The sequence below is a fragment of the Gadus morhua genome, chromosome 14 (assembly GCF_902167405.1).
Source record: "Gadus morhua chromosome 14, gadMor3.0, whole genome shotgun sequence".
NCBI classification, from domain to species: domain Eukaryota; kingdom Metazoa; phylum Chordata; class Actinopteri; order Gadiformes; family Gadidae; genus Gadus; species Gadus morhua.
Window position 1 is genome coordinate 7,644,407 of NC_044061.1, and position 18,920 is coordinate 7,663,326.

At 47.1% G+C, this 18,920-nt stretch overlaps 1 protein-coding gene across 4 annotated transcripts in view; it reads right to left on the reverse strand.

Annotated features, from left to right (window-relative positions):
* The window catches only part of dpy19l3 (dpy-19 like C-mannosyltransferase 3), a 41,961-nt gene that overhangs the window by 15,169 nt on the left and 7,872 nt on the right, over nt 1-18,920 (reverse strand). For 3 of the 4 annotated variants that reach the window (XM_030376919.1, XM_030376920.1, XM_030376922.1), the window contains 13 exons: nt 16,724-16,814; nt 15,009-15,130; nt 13,996-14,141; nt 13,551-13,674; nt 12,618-12,752; nt 11,879-12,010; nt 10,827-10,928; nt 9,919-9,992; nt 8,518-8,676; nt 5,766-5,933; nt 3,673-3,784; nt 1,412-1,468; nt 995-1,077 (listed from right to left, as the gene is read on the reverse strand). In XM_030376919.1, the coding sequence (XP_030232779.1) occupies nt 995-1,077; nt 1,412-1,468; nt 3,673-3,784; nt 5,766-5,933; nt 8,518-8,676; nt 9,919-9,992; nt 10,827-10,928; nt 11,879-12,010; nt 12,618-12,752; nt 13,551-13,674; nt 13,996-14,141; nt 15,009-15,130; nt 16,724-16,814 (1,505 nt within the window). Of the gene's footprint in view, nt 1-994; nt 1,078-1,411; nt 1,469-3,672; nt 3,785-5,765; nt 5,934-8,517; nt 8,677-9,918; nt 9,993-10,826; nt 10,929-11,878; nt 12,011-12,617; nt 12,753-13,550; nt 13,675-13,995; nt 14,142-15,008; nt 15,131-16,723; nt 16,815-17,518; nt 18,658-18,920 lie in introns of those variants that run through there. The other variant, XM_030376918.1, reaches the window with a different exon arrangement.

Consider the following 18,920-nt stretch of genomic DNA (forward strand, 5'->3'; position numbering starts at 1 on the left):
TCTCGCGTGGAGCTGCGACGCAATCGCATTTTTTTTCTGACATGCGTTGGTTGACTGAACGTGTCCACTTAATGCGGTATGGAGGGACCGGAAGCAAGCACATCTGCGATCTGTTGAAATGCGCTCGAAGGAATCCTCTTCTGCTCATGCCCACGATGTTCAAAGCAAAAAATAACACATGCTGATGGGTGAATTCACACACACGCACACACATACACACATGCACCGACGCATATGCATAAAAACACATGTACAAACACCTACACACACCCGCCCACAGTGTAGACTGCTGACAGTGAAAGAGACCTGCGCGCCCTGTTCTCCATCTCAGAGGTCGACAGGCTGATGGTGTTGATAAGAGGGCCCAGCCAGACAGCCTTGAAGTGGGCCAGGGGCCTGCCAGCAGCTGGGTGCTCTCCAGAAGGCCTGCTTCTTACTCACACAGGGCCATCAGCTCGCATCACTCATCCGTATGTGTGTGTGCGTGTGTGTGTGTGTATGTGTGTGTGTGTTTAACTGTGCTTCCCCCGCAAACAACCTCCACACTCGAGAACACATGCAAACACACGCAAATAATAACGAGGACGCACTACAACGCAAACACAGACACAAATTCATGAGCAGATGCACGCAAGCACGCACACACACGCACACACACATACATACACACAGCCACACACACACATACACACACACACACACACACACACACACACACACACACATAAAAAGAAGGAACCGTGCACCGAACCACAAGCACACATGCTTATTCACAAATACAAAGATGCAGAGGAAGTTTATCAGGGCCATCAGAAGAGCAACTTTGATCTGCGGATATGAGCTAATCTCATTTGTCAGAGCTTGATGTGAGCTTTTTGGTTTTGAGCGTGAATTAGTGATTTGTGTGTGTGTGTGTGTGTGTGTGTGTGTGTGTGTGTGTGTGTGTGTGTGTGTGTGTGTGTGCTTGTGTGTGTGTATGTGCATGTGTGCGTACCTGATCCAGTTCATGAGCTCAACAGTGTCAGGATCATAGAACTCCCTCAGCTCAGACACTTCCTTCATAATCTGGGGCCAGAACTACAGAGAGGGGGAGAGAGCGAGAGAGAGCGAGAGAGCGAGAGAGAGAGAGAGACAGCGAGAGAGAGAGAGAGAGAGAGAGAGAGAGAGAGAGAGAGAGAGAGAGAGAGAGAGAGAGAGAACAAGATAACAAGATAAGCGAGACAACTCAATTAAACAATTAGACTATGCCCCAACACATTGGTCCAGAGACTAAAACAAAGAAAACTTTATATTTTCAATCCACCCGTAACTTCAGTTTAATTCCCTTCGCAGCAAACGGGAGAGGTTAGAACCCGGAGACAGGACAATAAGTCAGAAACCGCAGCATACAGAAAACGGCATAATCACGTACCTTGACGTACAGGCATCCAATCAACACCAACGGAACCACACATCGAATTATCCTAATCTGCATAGAGAAGAGAGCGAGCAAGACAGAGAGAGAAAGACAGAGACAGGAGAGAGAGAGAGAGAGAGAGAGAGAGAGAGAGAGAGAGAGAGAAGTGGAGGAATTATACAACGAAACAAGATCAAGCCAAGATGGAAGATTGTAATGATAACAGTGGTGGGAGTGTGTTTCTATGTAGGGCAAGAGGCAATGATATAGATTGGCAAAGGGAGGGGGAAGGATAGAGTAGATGGGGGGGGGGAAGAGAGAGAGAGAGAGAGAGAGAGAGAGAGAGAGAGAGAGAGAGAGAGAGAGAGAGAGAGAGAGAGAGAGAGAGAGAGAGAGAGAGAGAGAGAGAGAGAGAGAGAGAGAGAGAGCGAGAGAGACGGGCAGTGTTGAAGAACTGAGTGGACTATTGTGGTCGAGGTGACAACAGTGACACCTTGTGGCCACTTTGTGGCTTCTTTTAATGGTCAGATTATCGTGCAAAAGGCTCAAATCCAGCGATGGGTTTTGGGTTTGCGGTGTTTTTTATTTAGTCAGTAACTGGTAATAGTTTCAGTTGATTTTCAATAAAAACAACTGACAACTAGAACTGCAGATCTATCGCTCCGATATTTTTCATGATCGGAGCTGCATCGAAACCCAATGAATATGACTTATTTTGAGAGATGGGCGGTTCATTTAGATTTCTTTCAATTTGTTACGACAGCTGCCTTTTTTGCCTCACTACTGATGGCTGATCGTATTGTCTCTGGTCGACTTTCAAGACATTCATCAGCATTACTTGCCACTGCTCACCACTGAATTAGATCAATCCTGAATCGACTCATGTTTATTGGACAGTGGACAGTGGACAAGTGGCAAGCGTGTAAAGACTAAACATGATTGAATGAAACTCTTATGAGCAGAAATAACTTAATCAAGGGTGTTGTAGGTAAGATTGAAGAAAGAGATAGACAGAGAGAGAGAGAGAGAGAGAGAGAGAGAGAGAGAGAGAGAGAGAGAGCAAGAGCGAGAGAGGGAGAGCGAGAGAGAGAGGGAAAGAGACAGAGACAGAGAGAGAGTTAGTTGAAAAGGGCAAAAAGGAAATAAACAACCCCAGAAAATGCTCCATCCCGTCCTACCTTTCTCTGACATTAAGATAACGCTTTGAGTGCAAATGTGATTGACAGGCGAGATGGATAGACTGAAGTGGAATAGCGATCAGGGTAGGTACTCCCTGATTCAGAAATGAGCTTGGCGCTGTCTAACATCTTGATTGACTCATACAGAGCAAGGCACAGTCATCCAGAATAGATATTCGCACAGAGCATTTCCCTCACTTATAGTGGAAAGTTGGTTTTGGCCTTTGCAACAGTTAACCCTCCATTCTTTTTCTAAAATCTTACCTAGAGCACCCTTAAACCCTTTAACCCCCCGGTTAGGCAGGAGAACCTTCACCTACGAGTTTGGAAAACTGCTATCAGTCATAAAGGTTTCATAGAAAACTGACGCATTGTGTTCCACAGGAACAAGCGGAGGAGTGTGCTCACAAACAAAAAGCCCATGTCACACTCTCTTGACCCAGGGTTCGAAAACTATCACTTTACAGATCCTTCCACCATTTATACATTTTATCAACACTATGTGAGCCCAGAAAGGGAGCTATTTCCAACTGTGAAAATTTTGATTTTGAGGCAAACTTACCCTTTAATTTGGCAGTGAACCTAACATTAAGAAAACCCTGATAAATCCAATGTTTTTGCCAGTTTCTGCCATTCAGTTTGTGAACATGCCACTCTGCTCTGACGGCATATATTATCGTGACATTGGAGTGCCTTTTAGTAAACATTTTGACGTCACGATGAAGTGACGTCAGAGTGTGTATGTGTGAAGCTCTGGCTGGGCAGGGGTTGATGTTGATTGCGGCATCCAAGAGAGTTATCTCACTTACCTGTATAACTTCATGGTAAGAGAAGCATTTCACATACAACATCGCTGATTATAACGCTCATCCACAACGACGACACAAAGAAAGTATCGCAAAGTTGCCATGGGTCATAACCATGGGGATAACGAACTCCCTCCTTCCAAGAACTCTCAGCTCAAAAGGAGTTTTGTACGATCACAGTGTTGTGTTGAAATTCCAGCTGAAACAGGGGGTTTGTTTACAGTCTCGTATCACAAAGAGTATTTTGTCATAGCGTGAGTTGTGGTTTAATGTTGCAGGTGTGGTTTTTTACCATGGTTTTGCTGTGACATCGGATCAGCCTGAGAACCAGTGTCAGAGGCTCCTGAGCACAGACGCTGTAGGTGGCCACCGCACACATGTGACCCGTCCAAATATACTTCATCCTAGAGTGAGAGAGGAAATTGGTGGATAGAGAGAAAGACAGAGAGACAGAGAGAGAGAGAGAGAGAGAGAGAGAGAGAGAGAGAGAGAGAGAGAGAGAGAGAGAGAGAGAGAGAGAGAGAGAGAGAGAGAGAGACAGAGACAGAGACAGAGAGAGAGATAGAGAGACAGAGACAGAGACAGAGACAGAGACAGAGAGAGAGAGAGAGAGATGTCAGTGAGAGCAAAGGATTTAGAAAGAAATGAAAAAAATACTTTTGGCATCTCATTTTAACTTGATCTCCATTTGAATTCTGTTTAAAACATTTCAGAGTCTGTGAACTCTGCGAGGCTTACAGGGATTATGGGAGATGAGCGTGTACTAAGAAGAAAGAGAAACGGGTGAGCGGAATGATTGAATATGAGACACTATCCAAACGGAGAGCAGTTTAGTGGGAACGGTTAAGGAGTTGTTAAGCTTTGCTTGACATCTTAAACTATAAGCAGTGAGATTCAGGCTCTCCACAAAGTGTGCCAATCAGAGCCCGGAGGATGTCTTTAAATAAAGACTGGATACCAAGATCCCTCAGAAGATAAGAGTCATCCATCAAGATGAGACAACTGTTTATTGTACTGTCGTGCTTCACTGTGTTTCACTAAATTACAACTTTAGTTGTGTTTCAATAAAGTACAACTTCAGTGAAACAGGAAAAAAGTGATTGCATGAATAATTCTGGCAGGTGTGATAGGATAGATAGGAGCATTGCAAAAGAGAACAGGTTAAAGGGAGAGCGAGAGCGGTAGAGAGAGAGGGAGAAAGAGAGCGCGAGAGAAAGAGACTTCCTTGCTGCGTCACAAGATAGCATCAGAATCAGTAACGTGTGCAGTATCAAGTGCCAATCCATACGGGTGTGTGTTGGTGTGTGTTTCTGTTTTGTCGCTTTGTTGTTGCCTGAAATGTGCTCGACTGGATAGGATAGTGGAACATCTATGCGTGTATACAATAGGATTAAAAAAGCGAGTGAAACCTCCACGGGCGGGACCAAGAGTAACTCGTCGGCAAGCGAAGGAGTCAGAGGAAGCGCATTTTTTTTAGAAAATACATTGTAAAGCACGAGCACCGCTCGGTGCCGGAGCTTCCAGACTGTTCCGTGACCCCGAACGCACCCCCGTCACAACATTTATTCACGGCTACCTGAATTTTGGAAAACATATTTTTGGGGTGTTTGTGTTTCTGTGCGTGTGTGTGAGAGAGAGATTGTTTCAGAGAGTCGTAGAGAGAGTGAAAGAACAATATGGAGCGAGTCAGTGTGCAAACCAGATGGGGAACAAAAGAAGAGAGGTGAACAAAGAGCGTGACTGGGGGTCCCCCGCGAGCCACCATAACGTTTAAATAGGCCCTGCTAATTGGGCCCCCCCGTCCTGACTCGCGCGCGCTCACTCTGTGTGCACGGCCTGTCCCGATACTGCTCCATGTCGGTGTGCTTCCCTCGCTACGGTAACGGTTGCCTGGCGACCACCCTGCTACTGCCAAGTGGATACGAGGACGCGGATAGCTAAGAGGCTACCGGGTCGGGAGGGGGGAGGGAGTGGGGGGGAGAGGGGAGCTGGGGGGGAAGTTGCGGATGCGGACTCTTGGATGATTGTGGCACAGGATGGGGTTTTAGTCGGTGTTGGGTGGGTGGGTGGGTGGGTGGAAGGGTGGGGGGGAGGGTGTGTCGGTGCAGGGGGTGCATTGCTCAGGTGGGTCAGTTACAGTGTGGCGTTAAAGCGTGGGAGGAACTATGGAGAACCCTAACATTTCTGAGGATTGCTCTTCAAATCAGAAATGCCGGCCGGCTGAGTGGGCTGCACGTTGATTAGTCTGATTAGTGGGGGAACGCCGAGGAACTGAACTCATGTCTCTCAAACGCGCGCGCGCGTGCGTGCGTGCGTGCGTGCGTGCGTGTGTGTGCGCGCGCGCGCGCGTGCGTGTGTGTGTGTGTGTGTGTGTAATGCGTTCACCTCATGGTGCTAAACGCCAGCAGGCCGAAGAACAAGGTGTGTAGCAGGTTGTACGCCAGGTCTGGACTTAGAATGGCTGAGGCCCCAGCCACCTCTCCTCCTCCACCTCCTCCGCCTCCTCCTTTCCTCTCCTCCTCCGCAACCGACGCCTCCTTCGCTTTGCTCCCACTGAGGACAGCACATACACACACAACCACACACACACACGAGAACACACACAATGGGAAGAGACATTAGCCTAGTGACATTGCGAGGACTTTCGGGCGGAAACATGTTGGCGACCAGGGACAGCATCACCAGAAAGATTGGTGATGCTGTCCCATCTAGCTCTAGGCACGGCCATGTTATTATTCTGATAATTCAGATTGCCAGAGTGGAGCACCCACTAGCTAGCGCCTCACTCTCTTGAAAAGGTCAACTGGTGTTCGGTGCCAAAAAAGCCTATGGTGACAAATGAGGGTCGCGTCGGTAGTGCCATAATATGGAATAGAATACCACCCAAGCACACACACATGGGGATACAGCATCAGGATCACCCGCAGGCAATGATAAATGCAAGGCTCACCAACTCATGCATGCACGTGGACACACATCAGATGCACAAGCACACTGATACACTTGCACACATCATACACACATACAGAAACAAACACAAACACGCCATAAGAAAATGCAAGGTCAAAGTTAGATAAATAAAAGGCTTTCTTCATTTCGGCCAACAGACCGAAGTCTGAATAAAGAGGCATTTGCATGTGAATAAGAGCTAGGTCTAGAATAGGCATGGACCTAGGCCATAGTAAAACATGGATTTTTTTCTGTCTATCCAACATGATAACAAATAACAAGACAATCTGAACAGGACATTGGACAGGGAATAATGGGGAAATACAATATCAAACTTGAACGCAAGAATTACGCCGGCATACAAGCAAAAGCTGATACCAAGATATAAAGAATCCTATTTTGACAAACACGCTGGCAAATCATCCTCAAATACAGAAGAAAAGCCTAGCCCAGCCTAGACCCCACCAGTTAGAGTCGGGTCACGTGGGCTAATTCCTCAATCCACACATCCCTAACACACACACACACACACACACACACACACACACACACACACACACACACACACACACACACACACACACACACACACACACACACACACACACACACACACACACACACACACACACACCCAAGGGCCATAACCAAAGGTCCCTCCTAGCTCGCTGGCCCTGAAACAGAGCCGGTGGTTGTCGTTAGATGTGAATACAAATGTGGTCCAACTATGGCGTCCATGCAAGTTGCCGCAAGACGGAGGAAATTAATTCCTGAAATTTGGCTCCACATTAGTTCCCTTTGTGTGTCTCCAGCTCTCCCTGACTAGCGGCAGGCGGGCCGGCATGCTAATGGGAGATAAGCCGTGCTGCATTCCCTTCTGCTCGGCGCCGCCGCGTACGCGCATAGCAAACACAAGTCGGCCTGTCAGGAACTTGTTGCACTGATGAAGACGCAGGATGAAGACGCAGGGCGCTGGGCGGGAGAGGGGAGAGGGCTCGGGGGGCAGGGGTTACGCGAAAGCAAAAGAAAAAAAAATGGATTCAGACAATGGATTCGGTAATAAACCATATCCTTTTGCCCGCTGACTTCCCCCTCCCGTTGATTTGATGTATTTATTTATTTCTTCCACTTTCTTCCTCCTCTCCCGCCTACGCACGGCGCCAACAGCCAGTGCCCCGTGCTCCGGGGGTTCTCCCGTGGGAGGGCAGGCGGTGCTGCTTGAGACGGGTAGCAAGGTTCACTGGGTAGAAAAAAGGTCCGCCTGACGCTGGATGCGCTCAGTCCTCCGAAGGGGTCACGGCTTGACGTTGCGTCTTAAAGAACCAGAACATCTCGATATTTAGCACCAGATTCCGCTCTAATTGGCTGCCTTGGCTTGTTCGTTGGCTGTGAATTCCCTTGCACCACTTGTCTGGGAAATAATACTAGCCGAACAAAAAGAGGAAGCAATTCGTGGTGGATTTTTTTTCCTTTTTGGGTAAAAATAATGAACGCATATGGTTACTAGCATTAGTGTTAACTTGGGTGGGAGTTACGCTGAGTGGTTCTGTCTCACTCTGCTCTGTTTTCCTCTGCCGACCATTGTCAGAAAGTCTAAGAGTCGAATAGTGGTCTTAAATTAGTCTAAAAGTGCCCAGTTCCCTAACTTGACTTCGAACCCCCTGAATCGTAACACAAGACACAAAGCCTTCTGGTTGCCTTGCCCAATAGAAGCCATTACAAGTTATCCCTGCAAAGCTCCATGCAGAGTTCCTTTCGTCTTTCGGGGGGAGGCAGCGTGTGAGAGAGGGCTGTACCAGGCAACAGGTCCTGGCAGACAGCCACAGTGTGCAAGGAGAGTCATAGCTTTAAGTTGTAGGTAATCATTGTAGCAGAATCAATGCGTACTCAGGCTAGGGTGCAAAGCCATTAGAATCTTCAGAGAGAATCCAACGCCCAACCTCAAGACGAGTTGCCATGGAGAGCACTCGCTTCAAAGTTGCAATTATTTAAACATTGAGCCGACCACATCTTACAGCGTTTGACGCAACGCGCCAACCAAAAGATTTGCAGTGCAGTCTAATCAGACAGAAAGTATACTAGCCTGTATAGTATACGCTGCGGCTGATTGTGTGTGTGTTTGAAATTTCCCATGCTGGAAAACACAAGACCCCTTCCCCCCCCCCCCCCCCCCCCCCCCCGAACGTACCTGAGGTTGCGTAGGGCGACCACGGCAAGCACGGCAATCAGTCCCCCCATGGTGAGAACGTAGGGGTACAGCAGCAGAGTCCCTCCCAGACGCTCCAGCGTATCCATGGGTAACGGGCCGAATGCGTCCTCGCACAGATAAAGGCTGGCGTCGAAGTCCCTGTAGGGAAGGGTGTGTGTGTGTGTGTGTGTGTGTGTGTGTGTGTGTGTGTGTGTGTGTGTGTGTGTGTGTGTGTGTGGGAAGAGTAAAAACAAGACATTTAGGACACAGGGCTTTAATAGAGAGAGAGAGACACCGAGACACAGAGAGAGATAGAATACAATTAAAGTGAATAATGGCTGCCTTCTAACCGGGCCAAGGTAAGGGATGAACCTACTGAATAAATAATGTACATCGATTAAAAACAATACAATTGCAACGCACTCCCCCTACCCACACACACCCACACCCACACACACACACACACACACACACACACACACATAAAAGCAGCTGGGTTGGGGATATTAAAAAATAGATCAATACAGGGGAAGGAGGAGGGGAGGGGATGCACAATGAGGAATAAAAACGGACGTGGTCCGATTGAAGAAAGCATAATCCACTGCAAAACAACGGAAACAACAATAATAACAACTGAACCGTGAAAGCGAGTGAAGGAAATATAATAAAAGGAAAGGCAGGGCGAGTGCGAGGGTGATGGTGTAAAGAGTAAGCAGGGTTTTCCACGGGGGCATCGCTTGTTAAATAATGTATCCGTGAGGAGGAAGAGGAGGAGGAGGAGGACGAGGAGGAGCTGGAGATGGAACGGGAGTTGTTGTTTTTTGCTGTTTGGCGCCATGAAATGCTGTTGTTTACCCTCTCTGCTGCCCTTACTGCGGTAGATGCTGTCCATGCTCTAGTGGGCATACACACACACACAAACACACACACACACACACACACAGAAAATGCCTTTCCGCGCCATAGATCGATGGGCAGTCCGCTAGCATTAGCCTAACATCTATTATTCAGGCTAACGCTTTGCAGGGGGATGAAGGGGGAGGGGAAGATGGTGTCTCTAGTGGTAAACGTGTCGGGAGAGAGAGAGCTGAGGGCTGGGGTGAGGAGCGGGCGATCGTGGGGGTATGTGGCCGGTGGGGAGGGGGTGGAGGAGGGCCTGATTTGGGGGTGGATGTTAGTGGTGAGAGGTAGAAGTAGTGTTGGGGTTTGTCAGTGTAGATGCGTTTGTTGTGTGTAGGTTTGTGTGTGCGTGTGTGTGTGCGCGTGTGTGTGTGTGTGTTTGCATGTGTGTGTGTGTGTGTGCGCGTGTGTTTGTGTGTGTGTGAGTGTGTGTTTGCATGTGTGTGTGTGTGTGTGTGTGTATGAGTGCGTGTGTGCGTGCGTGTTTGCGTGCGCAAATACCGTGTCGGACCCAGGCCAAACTTGGACTTGATGAATTTAAAGATGTGTTCGTCTGATCTGACTTGAAGAGCTTTCTGCAAACACACACACACACACACACACACACACACACACACACACACACACACACACACACACACACGCACACACACAAAAACAGATATTGACCATCATTGAGCGTAATACTACCGGACCAACATGAAAGGGAATAATACATAGACACGTAAACCAATAAAAAGGGATAGAAAAGAAGATAGGGCGAGAAGGGCAGAAGAGAAGGTGAAGCAAATAAAATAAAGGGAGAGAAGACAGAGGAGATTAGGAAGGGAGAGGGAGAGAGGCAGTGAGGCAACACAAGACAGATGCCTTTTTTTTGCCTCACTGTTATTGTATTGTATCATTTTTATTTTTTAATTTTCACGTTTTTCAGATCAATTTCTTTGGCAATGTAAATTGTCCATGCCAATGAATCTATTTTGGATTTAATTGAATTAAAAATTAGCGAAGGTATAGAGGGAAAGATACCAACAAGAGTATGGGGATGGTGTGTGTGAGAGAGAGAGCATGAGAGAGAGAGATACAAAATATGAGAGTGAGAGAGAAATAAACAAATAAAGTATCAGAGAGCGAGAGGGAAACTAACAAGCATATGAGAGAGAGAGAGAGAGAGAGAGAGAGAGAGAGAGAGAGAGAGAGAGAGAGAGAGAGAGAGAGAGAGAGAGAGAGAGAGAGAGAGAGAGAGAGAGAGAGAGAGAGAGAGAGAGAGAGAGAGAGAGAGAGAGAGAGAGAGAGAGAGAGAGAGAGAGAGAGAGAGAGAGAGAGAGAGAGAGAGAGAGAGAGAGAGAGAGACATACACCCACACGCACACACTGAAGGGTTGAGGAAGGCGGTGTGGTGAGGCGGGGTACCTTGGTGAAGTAGTTGAGGATGCCGGTGAGAGAGAGAACCAGCAGGGTGTGTAGGACCAGCTTCGCCAGGCGTGCCAGCAGCCCCCCTGACTTCAGACCGGGCTGGGGACAGGACAACACAACAAGTGGTTTGGTCCGGCGGGGCGGGGAGGGAAGAGAGCGGGACAGGACATTCCTCAGGAATAAGGAGATACTTTAAGTATGAGGAGAAAGCCATACGGCATCGTTTTAAAAAACCTTTTATACCATTTGTTTCAAAATCAAATCTGTGAGATAGTGAATTGTACTTTCCATGAAATAACTAGTATATTTTATTGTCAAAGTATCTTTGTACAACGTTATTTTCTTCATTTCTTTATGCAGTCCATTTAGGGATTATGAGGGATACATTGCAAGGAAAGGAAACAAATATTTTCTCTTTCTTGTCGCTATATTCCCCAACCCCATCGTTTCATTTCTCTCTCTCTCTCTATTAAAACTCTCACTTTCTTCCCTTGTCTGAGATTCAGGTGAACCCCCATGTGGCTTTCCACTCCTCTGCTGTCTCCGTCTCTCTCTCCGTCGCCCTCTCTCCCACCATTACTCATTGGCCGCGACTGGGCGTATCGATTTATGAAAGATAAATAAAGAAAAAGGGCAGGGGTATGCTTCTGCCTCCTGTCCATTGTGTGTTCCCGGTGGCCCATTAAAACAAACCAGTGTGAAGAATCTCAAAATACTTCTCTCTCTCTCCCCCTCTCCCCCCCCACCCCCCCCCTCTCCCCCCTCTTCCCCCCCCTCCCCCCCCCCCCCCCCCCCCTCCCTCCCTCCCTCCCTCCCTCCCTCCTCTCTCTCTCTCTCTCTCTCTCTCTCTCTCTCTCTCTCTCTCTCTCTCTCTCTCTCTCTCTCTCTCTCTCTCTCTCTCTCTCTCTCTCTCTCTCTCTCTCTCTCTCTCTCTCTCTCTCTCTCTCTCTCTCTCTCTCTCCTTGTCTGGTATAAACTTCATCTTCCTTTTGCACAAACGGGGAAACTAACACACAAACACAGACACACACACACACACACACACACACCTGGTAGTATTTGACGAAGAGCGCGGACATGATGAAGCTGAGGACCAGCGATCCCAGGATCATGGAGTTGCAGAACTGGAGGAGCCACACACACAGCAGGCTGCACACCTGGACCAGGTAAAGTGTGGTCACCTGCGCACACAACCGCACGCACACACACAAACACACACGCATGCACAGACACACAAACACACACACAGACACAACCACACATATACACACGCATATGCTTGTGAAACAGGCATGCATTTACATACACAAACACACAAACATGATAGATACAGACAGACACACACACACACACAGACACACATTCAAGCAATCAGAAATAGGAATATGTTCAAGAGAAGAGCAGTGCTTTCTTCAAATTGCTGTCTCCAACAAAACAGCAATCACTGTCTTTATGCAAAACGTTGCGATAGAATGAAACTTTGTGCATGAACTGATACGGTGTATACAAATCTACTGCAAACAAAATATATTCAGCAAACAGTGAGGCAACAAACTTTACATTTTTTAAACTTTTCAATATAGCAAAATATCAACCACAAAGAAAGACAAACTGTCTTATTGGATACCCAGACTGGGGAATCTTGTAACCGTGTTCTCTTGACAGTCTGCCAAACATCAGCCCAAGAAGTTTTCTCCACTTCCTACTGGAATCAAACATTCCTGGGCTGCATATGGAAGCAGCAGAAGGTTAACACCAGCCTTGTTGACTAGTGCCGTACTGTCGTACTTGTCTGGCTGAGATGAGGTCCAGGGCATCCATGGAGAAGAGAACCAGTGCCTGGACCAGCAGGATGAACTGGTTGAACTGCCAGGTGAGGCAGAAGCAGACGCTGGTCACAAACACCAGCCACACCATCACTCGCTGGGGAGAAGACACATCCACAGAATAACTCACACGTGTGCATTGCACATGGACACACACACACACATAAACACGTACAAATACACACACAGGCCAAATGCACACAGACATACACACACATACGTATGCACACACACAAACGCACGCATGCACACATACACACTCACACAGACGTACTCACAACACACACAGACAAAATAAGACACACACACTTTACAAACCCACGTTTTCTGACTTGTTTGCCCACACACACACACACACACACACACAGGCACACACACACACACACACGGATGCTTATCCAAGTCATTAGCCAGCTGTAGTCAGCCCCAGTCGTCGGGCGGTCCCCTGTGACGTGCTACAAGGTGGCCCCTTATTGAGCGGCTCATTATTTAGGAGCATGAGTCAATTGGCATCGATCAACGCGACAATTTCAATTTCCTTAAATGCATTTCTGTGAGATAGTTTGAGAGAGAGAGAGAGAGAGCGAGAGTGAGAGTGAGAGAGAGAGAAAGAGAAAGAGAGAAAGAATGTGAGAGAAAAAACTGTCTGCAAGAGAGAGAGATAGAGTCAGTTAGAGAGAAACGGATATGGAGATTGGAGAGTGGGTGTGTTAGAGGGACTGAGAAAGAGAGCGAGAGAGAGAGAGAGAGAGAGAGAGAGAGAGAGAGAGAGAGAGAGAGAGAGAGAGAGAGAGAGAGAGAGAGAGAGAGAGAGAGAGAGAGGATGTGAAAGGGTGTCTGGGAGAGAGCGATTGGTTGTGTGAGAGGGTGTGTGGAACACCGATAGCGTGCATACCTTCAGTAGTGCTGAGAGCTGTGGCCTGAGGTAGCATGTGATGGCAGCGACCTGCAGGGCCAGGAAGGGCATGGACCAGTTCTCTCTGAGGGAGATGGTAAACTCCACCCTTGTGGTGTCCACCCTAGACAGGGGGTGGGGTCGGGCAAAAACAAATTATTGATTTACCATCTCAACAAATAACAACCAGACTAAAATATGTCTTGGGTCTGTGTGTTGATTTTCATTTCAATACTGTATAATTTTCTACTCAGTGTATAATTATTTGCATTTTCGTTCTCTATTTTTTTTAAATAAATTCAACAAAATAGAACGATGAAAGAGCATGAAGGCTGTTTTCCAGATGATTTTGTCTTTTTTTTTTTTTACCTAACAATTTACATTTGGTATGATATTTAGATGATGACGTTTTCTGTTTAATACCATCCAGCCAGGTGGCCCGCACCTGTTGAGAATGTACCACACAGCGGCCAGGACCCCAGCCAGCCATGTGCCGGAAAGCAGCCAGGCAGTCAGATAGAGAGCGATCACATACACTGCCTGGAGGGAGAACACTGTGTAGATGTAGAAATAGATGGGTTCCAAGTACCCCTGGATGACACAGCACACACACACCAACACACACACACACACACCAACACACACACACACACACACACACACACACACACACACACACACACACACACACACACACACACACACACACACACACACACACACACACACACAGTGTGGATTAATTCAGAGTCTGATTGTCCCCGTGCATAAAATTGATAAAATACCCGGACAGACTGATCATTAAAATGCATTGAGTAAACTATCAGAGCTGTTGTGTTAACACAACGCTTGGGATTTCACACAGCCCTCCCTCCGTTACAAAAGCTCCCCACACACACTGGCTTCCCCCCTTGGGCAGTAAATGAAACCAAAATGAGAAGGACTGACCCCCTGCCACCGCAGAGACGCTGCCCATGACATTTCCAAGGAGTTCACTTCACGCTGGCATTTCCACTGACAAGACACCCACTTTTCGAGCCTCTCGGAATCTCAGTCTGCTCTAAGTATCAGTTTGTCATTTGATCGAGCGGCCAAAATGTCACCCCGTCAAAGAAGCTGCTGACATGTTGTTGTTTTTCCATTGTTTCCTATTAAAGTCGCCTTAGTGCCCCAGTTTTAACGCTACTGACGTCAATTCTAGCAAAACTAATTATCATAACCATAATGTATTCATTATTTATATTCTCGTATTATTGTCGTTTTATATTGTTGAATTGTATTACGTGTTGTAGTTTTCTTTTCACTTTTTAATTGTGTTTTGTACATTTTAGCAGTTTTTAAGTAGTAATGCATTGCAGTATATTATTGATTGTTTGTTATAGTTTATTCAAGCATTGTGTCGTGTTTTTATCTTGGGTATGGTAGTTGATATCATAGCATTAGCATTACATGTGTTACCTCAATGGGCAGCACTCTGTAGAGCACACTTAGGAAGACCTCCTGGTAGATGTTCATCCTCTCCAGAAGGTTGATGGTCCGCTTGGACTCTGTCATGTTGTCATGGACCAGATCCCAGAGCCCTGTGTAGACACACACACACACACACACACACACACACACACACACACACACACACACACACACACACACACACACACACACACACACACACACACACACGCACACACACACACACACACACACACACACACACGGAGAGCAGGGTTAAGTCATGTCAAATAGAGTACATTCTGTTGGCATAGACCATCATCTCAGTTTCAGTCTCAAAGGGCTTCACAGGCGCACATGATAGTTCCTTTAATAATAACACTGAACCATAATCCCTTTAAAGGCAAGGAAAAACTCCTTAAAACCAGAGGGAAGAAACCTTGTTAAGGAACACAGAAGAACGGTCTCTCCTTCTGGAAACTGTCAGGGGTACTATACCCTAATAGCAGTAATGGACGGTGGAAGAAAAGCTAATCAGAAACCAAAATTAAGTAAGAGCAAGTTACTTCAAAATGTCAAATACAAAAGTTGATTTGTAATGAGTTTTAAAAGAAAGGGCAAGTCTGTTGAAGTACACATGAAAAATAATCTTAGTTATACTTAAATGAAATATTTCTATATCTATTTCATTGATTCTAGGGAAAGCCAATTAACCTAAAGGTGATCAGAAGTTTTGTACTCCATGTACTCCATTCAAGTTGTCATGGGAAATTACACGCCAATATAAATACTGTTACTATAACAAGCTGAGAAGATTGTTAATATGTGATACCATACGATACAAATGTGTTTTGACGTGATCATCAAAGGGGTAACAATGGGGAAGTATTTTGAGAAGCACTCCATTATTTGAGAAATCCACCGCTAAATGCTTTTTCAAGGCATACCAATATCATAGCCATGGTTTTGGATGCTAGCTAACTGTGGTAGCTACGATTTCTGCAGAAAAGAAAAGCTGGGGGGTTAGGCTTGCAGCTCCAGGGTACACCAGGGCGTACTTCACACGGCGGCACTTCTCAAGCTCAATATCTACGGCCCCGGGAACAGGCCTTGGGCGTTTTCTTTAGTAAGCCCACAGTTTGAAATCGGATCCACTGTGATCCTGGCGTAAAATAATGGATTCATCACTTAGGCACAGATTCCTTCCCTGTTTTCGTCATCTTTCTTTCCGAATCCTTTTTCTCAAACTGAAGACCCAAGGTATGTTAGTTTCCATGGCTGCGCGCGTAACAAACTGTTTTTCCACTTACTGCTTGAAAAGTGCAGAGGCAAAGACAGAAGAAAAAAAAATGGACATGGAAAGATACAGAGTTGAGGGAGGAGAGAAAGAAGGAACGGAGAAGAGAGAGAGAGAGAGTGAAAGAGAGCGAGACAAACTAGATGAGAGGGCCAAACCGTTTGCATGCTGACTCTCCCTGGAGTGACTTCATCAATGTGGAAAAGTATGCCTGTGATAGGACTTAGCATTGTCTGGGAATGGTTACAGGACATTACACATAATTAGCAGGTCACAGTGGAGTTGTTAGCTCTTGATCTTTCCTGCGACTTTTTTTTTGCCTTTTCATGGAGGAATGGTTTCGAAGCAGCGTTGGATAATTAATAATTTGCTTCCAGGAAGCAGGCCAGGTTGTCCATGGTTGAGAGTATCGACCAGCTCAGCATACCTTGTCCAATGGTCGGAGCTTGCAACATCTGCTTGTAGTAGGAGTAGTACAGTCCACACTCTGTCCGGAAGGAGATCTCACGCTCAACTTCCTGAGAGGAGGAGAGAACAAAAACATGAAAAGAGTTGGCGAGATAGAGGCCAAGAAATAAATAACAAGAACTTCACTTAAGATGAAACATGCCGGAGCCTATTCATATGGAAAGCAGATACCTTGGCCAGACTTTAAACAGAAATATGCATGGTGTTCCTAGTGATGGTAGCCGCACCGAAATTCTAAACAGTTAAGTGTATGCAGAAAATATGTTTGTGTGTAAATGTGTGCGTGTGTGTGTTAGAATAATCTTATTTTTTTGCCTCTGGGTGAGCCTGTTGGCCATTTATTTTTGCTGTTTTACCCAAAAGTGTCATGGACAAATGAAAACACATGTACTGAACATTAACAACATCATATGTTAAAAATCCTAATTTTACAATCAATCTTTTGCAAAAAATTAGTTACGCTTAAAGTTATTGGGTAAGGTCTGTCTATTTGAAATATGGTGCTCAACTTCATGATTCAATTTGTCCAAATCTTACAGCAGAAACAGAAATATCGAATGTCTAGTCCCACGCTTCACCGCATCGATATCTCCTGCATTGCACTTCAGTAGTTAGCCTTAATGTGTGGAACGGGTAGATACATGGTGGGATTCCAATGCCCTTGAAAGAAATGAGTCAATACCCACGCGCATCCATAATTCACTTTCATATCACAGTGTGCAAGTCAAACTACTGCTCCCAACAAGGCTCCTACCATTAATTTGGAGAACCACAGCAGGTTCTCATGGATGGAGTTAACGCACCAGGCCTGAGCCAATGCCAGCACAGCAGCAAGCATGAGACCCGCTGCCATGGAAACAGAGCGCAGTCGGCATGGCCACCTGGATGGCACGGCTGAGCCGCAGCCAACCCCGGGGCAATCTCCGGCTCCCCCCGGTGGAGGGAAGGTGCGTGTGCCTCTTTGCTGCACAGCGCTTGACCCCGTCCTCGCCGGCCCGCCGTCCGCCGCCGCCGCCGCCGCCACTGCCCCGCTTGCATGTGAAGGGCGCCCACCAGCCAGCTCGCTAACTGGAGCGGCACGGTGGGACTGTGGCTGCCGCTGTGGCTTAACTCTCTTACGAAGCCCCATGGGGAGAATCAACAGCCCGCCATCCCAGGAGCTCCATCAAGTGAAATGTGATGTACGTTCCAAACTCATTCCCCAGCACTGAGCTGTGGAGTGTTAGGCCATTCTTGTTTAGTTTTTTTTTACACCCCCCCTGCTGTATTTTCTGGTCCTGAAGTCGATCCAAATGAATCAGCAAGCCATTTTAAATGACTCTGTGCACCGTGCCAAAACCGAAAGTGAAGCTCTCTCCGAGGACAAAACAGAAGCGAGTTACCTCCTCACTCTTCCTTCGGTGTGTGCCAGAGCCAAAAGGAGTGTTGGCTGTTCACCAGAAAACCTCTGATAAGACATAAAAATGTCCTCCAAACCAAGGTCCACAATATGCTTCATTAAAAAAAGCTTGCCTCATTGCACATTGTTCTGGCCGGGCTTCTGACAAAAACTTTCGACTTCTGACAAAAAACAGTGCAACTCTTCACTCTCGGTTGGCTGCCAGCAGTTTCCTTCCGTCGCTGTCTTGCGGATCTCTTCCCCTCACCTCTCTCTCTCTCTCTCTCTCTGATCCCATGATTAGAAGTTCAGGAGCGATGTGCCGCTTCGCCGACCTCATTGCATCTTCGATCCTAAATCCTTCCGTTTCCTTCAGAAGCCCCGAGCCCGAGGCCGCCGTAGTCGACAACGACAGAGCAGTGCGGTGGAACAGGGAATGACCGAACTGCGCTGTGCACGGCCTTCACGACATGCTACCGACTGAGAGGTGCAGGGAAGGGGTGTGGGGGGTGTGGGGGGGGGGGGGGGGATGAGGGGGTGGGGCGGGGAACACAGCTGGGGTCTGTGGACAGAAGGATAAGGATGTGGATCGCTACAGCCAGCCAGCCAGCCAGCCAGCCTGCCAGCAAGCCAGAGGAGGACAGAATAAAAAGAGGAAGAAATCTGAGGGAGTGAGTCAATCTGGTGACCTTTCCTGTTGAGAAACACACACACGCACACACAGACACACACACACACATGCGCAGACACACACACACACACAAACTCACAAACATAT